Source organism: Prinia subflava, chromosome Z, assembly GCF_021018805.1.
Source record: "Prinia subflava isolate CZ2003 ecotype Zambia chromosome Z, Cam_Psub_1.2, whole genome shotgun sequence".
Classification (NCBI taxonomy): domain Eukaryota; kingdom Metazoa; phylum Chordata; class Aves; order Passeriformes; family Cisticolidae; genus Prinia; species Prinia subflava.
The window spans coordinates 45,276,540-45,288,731 of record NC_086283.1 but is presented as its reverse complement, the minus strand read 5'-3'; the positions used below and the strand labels follow the sequence as shown (position 1 = coordinate 45,288,731).

The 12,192-nt window shown below is 34.2% G+C and overlaps 1 protein-coding gene across 1 annotated transcript in view; it reads right to left on the bottom strand.

The window, feature by feature from the left end:
- CNTLN (centlein) overlaps window positions 1-12,192 on the bottom strand; it is a 197,219-nt gene that overhangs the window by 51,375 nt on the left and 133,652 nt on the right. The window contains 2 exon segments of the mRNA XM_063423407.1: window positions 11,872-12,001; window positions 12,003-12,115. Coding sequence (XP_063279477.1) covers window positions 11,872-12,001; window positions 12,003-12,115 — 243 coding nt within the window.

The window sequence follows — 12,192 nt, the reverse complement described above, 5'->3', positions numbered from 1 at the left end:
GACATGTGCAGCCATTCTCAATCATATTCATAAAGAAAGAAAATATGTAATTATCAATATTATGACAGTTTTACCTGTAGAGACTGTCACACAACCTTTCTGACCACTATTACTTAATGAGATCTTACTGGCAAACATGAAATGCCACACATCTCTACTGATGCAAACTAAAGCAAGGAAAGTTAAATTTCTTTAGAAAATCTAAGTATAGTTTCCTGCATTCAGCTGTACAGGAATCATCCACTTGCTACAAAGAAAAAAATACACACTTGCAGTGCTTAAATCACTTTCACTAACTTAAATTCTCCCAAGTGAGAGAATTTAAAAACCCGAGAAAACCAGCAGTATGACTATCCTGTACAGGGTGTTCCTAGTGATAACCATGCTTTCTTCACACCTAATACAAAAAACAGACATTGTTTTAACAAATACCACTTGGCTGACCTAGAAGATGGGATGAAGGAATAAGAGAGTCACGTCCAATTCCTCATGGATTCTCAGCTTGAATCCTGGATTTTGCACAGTTTACCTTACGAACATGATCCGAGTGACATTTCACAAATTCCTGGATAAATGTTGCTACACTCTGCCAGCAGAGAGACTGGCTGTGTCATGCACAGATCAATAACAGCACTGTGTTTCATCAGCCTCAAAATCAAAAGTGCTTCATCTGGCAAAAGCCATGGCCCTTGAGGATCTGACATATATAAAATGAATACTGTACACACGATGTCTACTATGAAAGCTACTAGTGTAAAGACAAGTCAAGAGACACACAGTTGAGTGGATGAAATAGGAAAATATGTATTTGTATATATGAAGAAGTTTTTAACTCCTATTTATGAAGAGTGTGATATATAATACAAAGCAGCAGCTGGATAACAGAAATTAAACTCAACTTTTACGGCACCTGACAGAAATACAGAAAACACACGAAAATTCAATATTCACAGTCTCTGGAAGAATTCTGAAGAAAATAAAAGGACCTTTTGAACGCTACACAGTAGTATCTATGACAGTGGGCTGCATGCTAATCTACATAAAGCCTTCTGATCAAAATTATGTTCATTGAGAATATGCTTTTATCTCCTTCAGAGTAATTACTCTAAATAGAAGTCTTGAGACTGTCAATCATCATATACTACCTGTAGTTTCAGTCCTCAATACAGGCTTTCCTAAAGTAACAACAGAAACTTATGGCTCCTACCACTTAGACTTCCTTGTATCTAACTTCGTCTTCTGGTGACAGAGATTGTAAAATTTTCAAATAAGTGCAGGACTTGCAGATTTTTAACTGAAATTACTTTTTATTATAATGTCTCTTCCTCATTTTTCTCATAGGAAATTTAGGTGGGATTTTTTTTCTGCCAAAGTTTATATTGCAAACAATACTTTGGAAAGTAAGTATTTTTACTGTTTTGAAGCCAAACTTTTAACAAAATAGCTTGAGTACTTTATCAAGATTTTGACACAAAAAAAAAAAAGAAGAAAAAAAGAAAAAAATTTAAACATTTTCTATGTTCTCAGTTAAAATAAAAAGCTTTTTCCTTAAAAAATGTCCTGACTACCTCACTAAAAACATGCTTCGTTATGCTTAATCTTCCTGGTAAAATGTGAAGTAAATATTTTTTAAAAAATCATGATTTATCTTTTATTTTCTGCATTTTCCTTCACCAGCTTACATACTACCTAAATCAAATAGCTTTAATCTTCTATCAGCTCTACAATCAGCAACATTTAAAGGGTTTTACAGGACTAACATAATCCTAAATTCTGTGGACATAACACACAAAAGCCATTTTTCCTTCTCTGCTTAAGACTAATGATTTTTAAATGCTCCTGGTGCACACCGTGGAACTGGCACTTCCTTTGGGTTACATCCTTCATTTCAATACCCATCTTCCCTGACCTTATATATGTACATCTTCAGTGGTGATGGCTTCTTCCTCTGCCTCAGAATTTCTCTTCCTTATAACCTGATGTTTGAACACTCTTGCTTAACTTCAGGTAGATCCTTAAAAACAAGTGGTTTGACTTATCTTAAATTTATTACCCATGTTTACATCTCTTTTCTGCAGCACTAAACTCATTTTAGCATTAATTTAAAAAATACTGTTGCCCAGCTGAGCTTTATGATGTAAACACACTTCTATCATTGCTTCAGGTGAGCGAACAGTGTTACTGAAGTTGAGTTTACCTTCCTGTTCATACTTCCCATTAATTAAGCTCATGCTGTCAAACAAATACTCTCTCTTTGTTACTTTTTCATGCATCCTACAGACCCAATTTCTTGTTGTTGTTGTTCCTTTAACAAAAATGTGCCCACAGCTAACCACAAGCAGCTGATTTCTCTCTAATTCCTCCTTTTTAGATTAGTCGGCAAATATCACTGCAGTTCTCTGACTCTGACTGACAACAGCCAATTACAGTCTCCTAAAAATTACAGATCTCATATCTGGTACGCTTCTTTCTTTGCTATTTTTTCAATCTTCCTTTGCTAGACTGAGGACTCTACAAGTAGATTTCTTTTTCTTAGATATTTAAGCTTGAGTTATCTATTAATCTGCTCTCTGAAAACCTCACATTGTTCTTTTGAATACTGTATTTTCAAATCCTTCTCTTAAATATTCAATTGTTTTTTAAATTCATTTAATTTCCTTCTTGGATTCTGTGTATTAGAACTACACATATTAGTCAGTCTAAGACCAGTCAAATTATGCCAGTAAAAGAAAACGTTTTTTTTTCTGCTCTTCTTGTACAGACTCCAGTTTATACAAATGAGGACGGTATTTTTCAAAATGGCAACGGGAGTTCATGGTCAGCATTATCTCCCAGGAGTCTCATTTTTCTTTAGAGTCCCTTGTTCCCAGGAGACAGCCATTCAGCCTCACTCAATGTGAAACTCGAGCAATGTATTGGTTTTCATTATGATGCAATGATTTGCTCATTAAAAACACTGTGAGATCATAACAATCCATACTCTTCAATCAGACTCTGTTGGATGATTTAAAGCTTAAGACTGAAGATATACTATTGCACTGGCTTGGATTTTTTACATTGCCACTAATTTTTAAAAAATGATTGAAAGATTTTACTTCTAAAACAAAAAGCGAAAAGATGGTCATTTATTTCACAGTATATCCAGATAAAACAGATATGTAGGGTGCAGACCATTATCCTGGTAAAAAAAAATAATGTTATCATTCATGTGAGGGATCAACTGAAAAATTAATTTCATGGTACGTGAGATTCTGAGTTAGTGAAAATGATTAAGTGCCACTTACATGCGCAAATTTAACCTTAAGGCATGAATTGAGACATTGTGTCTCCATTGTGTTCCATATAGCAATGCTTAGCTCCCATCCAAATGCTGCATAAGACCCAGTATGCTGAAAACAATTTTTGAAATTTTATTTAACATTTACATTTCAATAAGCAATGACTGTCGCACAGAGGCACACAACAAAAATGAGTGAATGTGCTTATAAAACTTCTGATACTTTCAAGTCACAGAACTATTTTTGTAATCCCACAACGCTATTCTTCCAACTCCCCAAATAAAGAACTGTGTTTCACCAATACTGCTAGTCCATGTAAGTACCTTGATAACCATACTAAGCACTCTCCTCCGTCAATCTTACATTCTGTGTCTTTGCACTGAGAACAATTTAACAGATTAGGACAGGAGCAAAGGAAAGCAGAAGTAATGCAGAAGAGTCCTTTGGGAGAGTGCAGGAGAATCAACTCAATGTCCACAAGACAAGATTTTCTCCCCATTTTCTCATGAGTCTTGAAAACTTTTCCTAAGAAGATAATGGGGAAACCATTTATCTAGGCTGGGATAGAGATAGAAGAGTGACTGTTAGGTAAAAAAATCCATCACAAGAACCTGGGAAGAGCACTGGAACTTCCAAGGGAGGATATATGGCTGATGGAAACCCAAAGCAGCTATTTCTTGCACATTATTTCACAGTCTATAAGAATACTAAACCAGAGATTATTAACAAAAATTTTCAGCTACATCCCCTGTTGTTGCTCCTTCTCCAAAAGTTGAAAATAAAAAGGAAGCCCTCACTATAGAGAGATCTATATGCAAGATTAGAACAATAAAACTTAATTTTACCACGATAAGTAGGATATCTTGAAATTTGCTTGAACTCAGTGGAAATTAGCACATGTATAAAGGGTTTAGTAAAATCACTTCCACAGTTAATAGAAGTAGTTACTAATAATGATTAATTAATGGACTAATCTGGTGAACAAACCTAAGATTACTGGTCCAATTGCAATGCAAACTGGTTTTCTGTGATAATCTCTTAGAAAATCTAATCTGTCAGATCTGAAATGTAATCTCTTGGCAGCATATGAATAATTATTCCCAAATAAATGACTTTCTGTGTGTGAGATTTAATGGTGAATAAATATCCTCTGACAAAACCATATATTATCTGTTGAACTCTACATAGTGGAGAAGGTTCAAGAATCCACTGTAGCTTTATGCTTAATTTTAATTAATGAGCAGATCACAACGAATTCAATAAAAACACTCATGTGAACAGAAAAGGAAATTCTATTATGATAGTATATGCTGAGCTTTTCCGGGTCTCGATTTGTATCTTATTTGGGAATTATTTTACAGGAAAAAATCCTGGTCCATGGTTTTTTCAATAGTTAGATAAGAGCCAAGGGAAAGGAAAGTTTGATCAAATCACAGAGAAGGAGAACAAAAAAAGCTCATATCACAAGAAATTAATAACATAAAAATTAAGGGGTATCTTCTGGACTTTATTTCAATATACGTACAAGTATGTCATATAATTTAAATGTCTGTTCCATTATTATATTAAGCTACTGGACATGGTTACATTACTTATACTTATAGACGTGTATAACATCTGTTTGTACCACTACAATAACATGCTAATTCTTTTTATACAGGTTCTTTCTTCTAATACAGAAGAATGCATTTTAGTATTTCTATATGATACGATATACGTTTTATTGATTGTAAGTATATTCCCTGAACTTCATGTACTTTTACCAATTTTTTATTTGTAATATATTTTTCTAGAGTTCACGTATCTCTAAGTTATTTCATTTTGACAGGAACATAAGTCCAGTAGTCCTAGTTCATGTCAACTGTTCTTTTTAATTTACAAATGAGACTCATTTCCTACATGCAATATACTTCAGATGCTGTTCATCAATAATGCAACAGGTTTATTGCAATTTTTCTTCAAATATCACTATAAATTGTAAAAAGTATTTAGCTTTATTTTTGTTTCATAATGACAGCACAGTTTAATGAAAAATATATTTTACATATAGAGATGTTAACAAAACTGACTTCAGGATGCTGTAGGTATTTGATGCAGCAAAGTATCAAAATAATTAAAACATTTTGGTGTAGATGCATTTTAAAAGCTAAGCTACTTTCCTGTTTACTCTTGGCTATTCCCTATTTTATTTCCATGTCAACTTGGAAATACTGAGTCAGTGATCAGAGGCAGTATTACAGATTTCCCCATTTAGTAACCATACTGTTTGTGCAAACATATTTAACTAACTGACTTTTTCATTCCAGGTAGAATTTTGGAGTAGGACTTGAAAAAGGTGAATTCTAGCCTCAGAGGTCATAGAGAATTTTCTGTCTCTGTTCCCAGCCTTTTATAAGTATGACTGCATACCCTGATTTTCAATTTATTAGGTTCAGCAAAGCTTTAATAAAACTATGACAAAGCAGAATCTATTCTTCTCAATAATGTCAATTCAAAGCCTTCAAAAATTACAAGTAGGGCCCAGAAATTAATATTAAATTCAAAAAATTGAGTTTTGAAGTACATTACAGACAATTTATCCTGCCTACAGATAATGTTCCTGCTCAGGTCTGGAACACTATGATTTTTTCTCTCAAGAACACATAGACTGGGAGTGTCTGTTGAGTTTTTAGCTATATACTCTGCCTGCAAAGAGATAATTTCAAGACACATATAAACAAGGGTAAAAGCAGTGTGATGTCAGAAGTACAAACCAGAATTTCTCAATCTAATTTTGAGAAAACATCAATCTCATGCTGATACATAGTTTAGTTCAATTATTAGGTCTTCTGTCTTAGATTGCATTTTCAAACTCTGGAAAGGTTGGCAGTATATCCTGGTTTCTCATAGGTTTATCCTTTCTGATTTACTTTTCAACTTCTGCTGCATTTTAAGAAAAAGTAGAATGGAAAATTTGCTAGTTGGATTTTTAAGTACTTTTGAGAAACCTTGTTTACTTCTTTTGGAGTATCGGACCCAAAGACTACAGTTCCTGTAAATTAGCCTAAATTACTCTTATTAAAAGTAGTTAGGACAAGATTATTTATATGCTTCTAAAGAAGGGGAGAGAAATTATGATTCTCCTAATGTTTTTTGGAATACGTTTCCTAAACTGCTTCACAGGTTGTTCCATAATATCTGTGCCGAAGGTGGGCAGCTGCAGAAATGATTTTGAATCAAGTTTGCCAGAAGTGTTAAATATGATGTATACAGAGTTTTTATTTTTAAGATAGATACAAATAAGAGGTTCCAGACGTAACTTTGCCCTGTATGAATAGAAAGGACCATTGTTTAACAGAGCAGATGCAATTTTAATTCTTATCAGATTATTTTTTACCTATTTACCTATTTTACCTATATTTACCCACCTATAAAATATGTGATCATTATCAGAATCTCTGCTTTTACTTTTTTTTTACTACTTTTATATAGAAAGTCAGAATTCCTGCATATGCTGCTGATGTAGCAATAACTTTATGCAAAGTTTATTTGTATAAATCACTATTTATGCTTAACTTAAAGTCTTCCAAATTTCAATCTAAATCTATTTCAATTCTAAAACTTTTAATAAAAATTTATCATTCATATCTTCTGTAGCTATCATTAAAATTATCTAATGTACATACTGAGAAATATCTTTTCATGCTACCAGGGAAAGAAGTAAATTCAACACTCAACGTAGAAGACATGTAACTAAATGTAGAATCTCTTTCATGAATTTAATAAAAATACACAACTGCTCTGGAGTACATCCATGTAAGAGATTTCAAACACCAGGATAAAAAATAGGACATTTATAAAAGTGTTTTGACAGGAAATAACTAGATAGGTTTACAGCCATTTCTAACTGGACAACATTTATCTAGAAAGCTCACAAAATCAGTTCAAGTAATTTACTAGAATGAACAAAAAGTGAGGAAATTTCAAAAGCAGTTTTAGCTACTGCAGAATAATTACACATAGAATTCAGTTTATCGTTTCAAATTTATTCCTAAAGTTTACATTAAGGAAACCACAAATGCTGCAGCAGGTAGAGGTAGAGGAGTGCCACACCTCCAGGAAGTGTCTCTGACTGGGGAGTCACTTGGGGGCACAGGAGCATACACTCACATGCACTCACACACATCATCAGTTGTAATCTGCTTGGCAGTAGAAAAAAGGGAAGGGTCTTCATTTGGAGTCCCAGAGAGAGGCTTTAATCCAGCTCCATGTGAAGGGGTTCAGGGATGAAACAGGGCACATGTGAGGGACCAGGGTTTATAGATGGGGTAGTAGGGGCAGAGCTGAGAACAGGGTCCAGCGGGTGAGGGAGAAAGGGGTGCAGAGATGGGATAGGAAAGGAGGGAATTTTCCAATGGGAAAACAGGGGTGGAACAGGGGCGGAGGAGTGCACCAAACATGGACCAATGGGGCCTCGAGGAAGGGAGAACATTCTAGGGAAGGGACATACAAGGGGAAAAAAAAAAGCAGGGAAACCAACGGGTCAGCTGGGGAACTAGAACTGGGGTACATTTGCATAACAGCCAAAGAACTCTGGGATGAGACTCCTTTTCCTCACCCTGACCTGAAAAGTCTTGTCTGATCTCCCTCCAAGGTAGCATACTGTATTCTGGTTTAGGATGTGCACTGGCCTCCACATTCAAACATACACAAGTAGTTATATATATATTATATATGACTGTTATATTAACTGTGATAATATAACTTTAAAGAATGAAAAATTCTTCATGAAAACTGAGATCTTCGCATAAAATAATAGTTCAGTCAATAATTCCCAATGCATCTAAAATTATCATCAGCTTCTTCTTTGTTTTAGTGCAACTGAATAATACTAAATTGGCTAATTTACTTATATTTGGGTACTGTGATGCTGGTTTTGCAGATGCAACACCAAATGCTGGCCTGTCCTTTGATACACTGAGCCATAAAAAATAGTCAAGAGAATATGTAAAGAAAGCCACAACCTTTAAAGAATAAAAAGCTTTCTTTAGCACTTTACTTTTCTGCTTTTCATGCTCATACCTTTCTATGCTTGAGATAATCTACTATATAAACAAACTATGAGCTCAGGGGGAAAGAGGTCCCTTAAAATTCAAAGAAAAGAGAAAATCAAATAGCTAAAAAAAAGTTTGGAGGTATATTTAAAATGCCACCAGAAAAAAAGTGTAGACTGGGTCAGATTTAAAATATACTTCTAAAAAATTAAAAGCTCCTTCCAAAGTCAGCAAAAATGTAATGATATATCTGCAGGAAGGAAACTGAAAAAAATCTTTACTTAAGCCTTCACATTATCCTTTTTAAAGAATTTGTCAACATTTGACTGGTTGACTTGTTCGTATTCTGAGATTCAAGTTTCTTGCTGAAGTGGACTCATGCAGGCATTTTGCAATTGCCCACAGTATTCCATAAAGAAATGCAGCTTTTCTGTGACATCACCTGAGAAACACTGGAGAACTGGAGATGCAAAAGTATGATACATCTGAGCAGTATACCTCTGAATAGCCTTGACATGAATCAGAGAAGCACTAGTGACTTAAACTGCTTATGATTTTAATTTCTTATTCAATATACTGGCAGGATTTTTTGCCACAAGAATGACATTGCATAAAACTAGTTATGATTACTGTGTTGTATGCAATAAACACACTTTTCTTATAAGCACCCAATGATAGAAATGAGTAGAGGGGAAGACTAAACCTTAGAAAAAAAGATATTGAATTTTTCCAACCATTTCTTTTAAATGTTTTTCTTAGAAACTAAGAAAATAATAAATACCATTGCTTCCACATTAAATATCTGCTCCAGCTGTGATTTCTATACACCAATAACAAAATGTAACTACTGTACTTCTGTACAGATGGTCTTGACTCACTGTTAAAGTGAATCCTTAGAGAATGCAAGTGTTGATTCTCACATGTGCAGTCACTTCAGAGCCATTTTTTTTAAAATATGCAAGGAATTGCTTTTGCAGAAATGAAACAAAGCCAGATATCTACATTACTGCAAAACATTTATAAGGCCAAACAAAACCAGAACTTAAATCCAGAATTCTGAACTCTTAAGAGCAGAGAAATATACACTTACAGAGATTCCTGTGTGGATTTTCAAGAAAAATACACAAAACCATGCATTTATATTCTGAAAATCAACAGATGCTAGATAGTCCTTAGGTTGCATGAACTGTAAAATCTGTCTCAAAGTGAACATCTGGAATATTTAAATCTTAAATCTAGAGCCGAGCTAGAGTCCCTGGGGACTGTAACGAAGGACTGACTGCACAAACATCTGTCCTTGTCTGCTAAAGGATTTATTTTCTTAGATAAATCCAGGCAAAATGGCACCTTGTCCAAGCCATGATGTAAATGTTTACAGTTGCTAGACTGCTAAACTTACCTTAGCCTAGGACCAAAAGTTCACTATTAATGTAGGTTTACTCAAAACTTCATGATTATGGCAGTTAACCATAGATGCTTATTTTTGGATATTAGTAATTTTGCCACTCTTGAAGTATTTAAGATTTCCTCCAAATCCAGAGATTGTGTCAATCTTTTATTTTTCAGTTTGACTGCTTGTTTTTTACCTTCTACCTCTCAAGAAAATTCTAAAATCTAAAGTAATAAAAGTATTAACAAAAAACTTTAACAAACATTACTTCCCTTGCAGTATCTTAAAACTTCACTTCTAGATAGTATTTCTTACAAAAAAATCCCCACACAAGTCCCACACACAAATGTGTGCTTTAGAACCATTAGATCTGTCTGAATCAGGATTCTCTCTCTAAAACATGTGTGTACCCTGCAGTGACTATGTAGGTTCTTTACCTCCTTAATTTTCACTTGGCAAGTAGCCCAAGCCTTTGCTTTAAATTTCCCACTTGGTAGCACTAGTATGGCACCTGAAGAGTAATTAGTTGTAAGAAAGGGAATTTGAATCGTTTGCTGAGAAGGAAAAAAATGTGCATGCCTAATAAAGATTTTTTCCTTGAGTACCTAAAACACCCTTTATTTATTTTTGCTTAGAATGCACCCCCTTTAAATAGACCAGCAACCATTTTTTAAAAAAATCTTTCAGATAAACGGAGTGATAGAAAGCCAGTTTGGTTTTAAAGCCATGCTATTTTTATTTTAGTTGTTCTTTTCCATTACGCCAGCTCTTAGCTTTACATAAATTTTGTTCGCCCCCTTTTCTATTTTTTTTAACCAGTTCCCTGATAACAGCATTTTCTATTTTACTCCTCACATTGCTCTTCTATGGACAACTAAGGAGTAGTCTTCTAGGAAGGCAAATCATGAAGATGTCTGAGAAATCAGAACATTTTAGCTAAATTACACATACAGTTCCCCGTGAAGTTTATACCATCCATGAAACTTTATATTATGCTACTGTTTGCAAGATAGGCAGACTTGCAAACAGTAACATTGGTTCCAATGACCTTGGAAACTCTTTTTAAACAATTCATTACACATATATAGTTATGCAAAATGAGAAACAGAAATGAAGGTTTCCCTCCTCTAGAAATTAGCAGTTCCCTAGTCCTAAGAAAGTGAAAAGTACTGCTCCTGATACTGCTTCTTCCTTCTGTGCAAAGACAAAAACACAGAGAAGTTTGGGGGGGAGGGGATTTGATTTCTTTTTTAATGTCTGCCTCCTTCCAGCAAGTCCATCTGTTGTAGCACTATAATTCTGGAAGCAGGATGTGTGTGTGACCAACAGGAGACAATTACTGCATAAGTGTTTGTTGATTCAGCTCTATAAAGGGCAGGCCAATCACTACAGTATGAACAGAAAAGAACTCCAGCTGAGGAGCTGCATATAGATTAACACAAAATACATATATACATGAGAATGGGGAAAACCAGAAAGGAGTAATAGCATGGAAAAGGATTAAGTAGAAATGAAGACTAAAGCACAGAGAAGAAAGTTTGTGTCCTTGGGTTGTTAACTAAATAGTTTACTAGTCTCTATTTCCATAAACTTTTTTATCTTTTGACCTTAACAGAGAAAGATGGGATTAAATAGATATGGAATTGGTCTGAGCCCCCTTTGGAAGAAAACTCTAGTTGTCTTGGGGTGTAAGGAGACAGTGCCTGTTCTTCATAGAGGAACAGGTACCAGTTCTGGACCGATCAGATTCTCAGGAAGGTTTGCAGATCACAGGCTGAAAGGGAAACTTATCTCACTCATTTGAATGCATGTAATATATCAGCATGAAGACCACTTTATTTTCAAAAGGATAAATTAATTGCATTGATACACTAGCTTCAATATCATTTGTACATAATAACTGGCCTACACAAAGCCAGTTATTACATACTATAGGTTATATATCATATATAATATAATATATAATAATACAATAATAATATAGTGTATATATATTATATAATATTATATATTATATATTATATATGTATATTTTATATGGTAATATATAATATCTCATACTTTTGACTATAATAAATTAAAATACAAAAATCAACATCATCAAAATTTCACAGAATTGCAGTAGAATTAAAGTGAACATTGCAAGACACTATAATGAAAAGTACTTCACCTTTATGGTCAGTTTATTAACTTGAAGTCTCTGATCAGCCAAATGTAGCTGACCCGTTAATTTTTCATTCCTTTCTTTAACATTCTTAATGGAAGCCACTGCTGTCTTTTTTTCATTTGTAAAACAGCTATCTGCTCTGCAGTGACCTAATTTTTTCCTGTAGTAGAGTCACAGAGTAGCCCAGTTTCTGGATAGAAATATTTCCCCTTTTCGCTCTGTTCACTGAACATAAAATGGTATGTTGCTACATGGACAAAGTCATCATAAATAATATTATTTACGATTTTGTTTTGGCCCTTCAAAACACTCTTGCGATCTCTA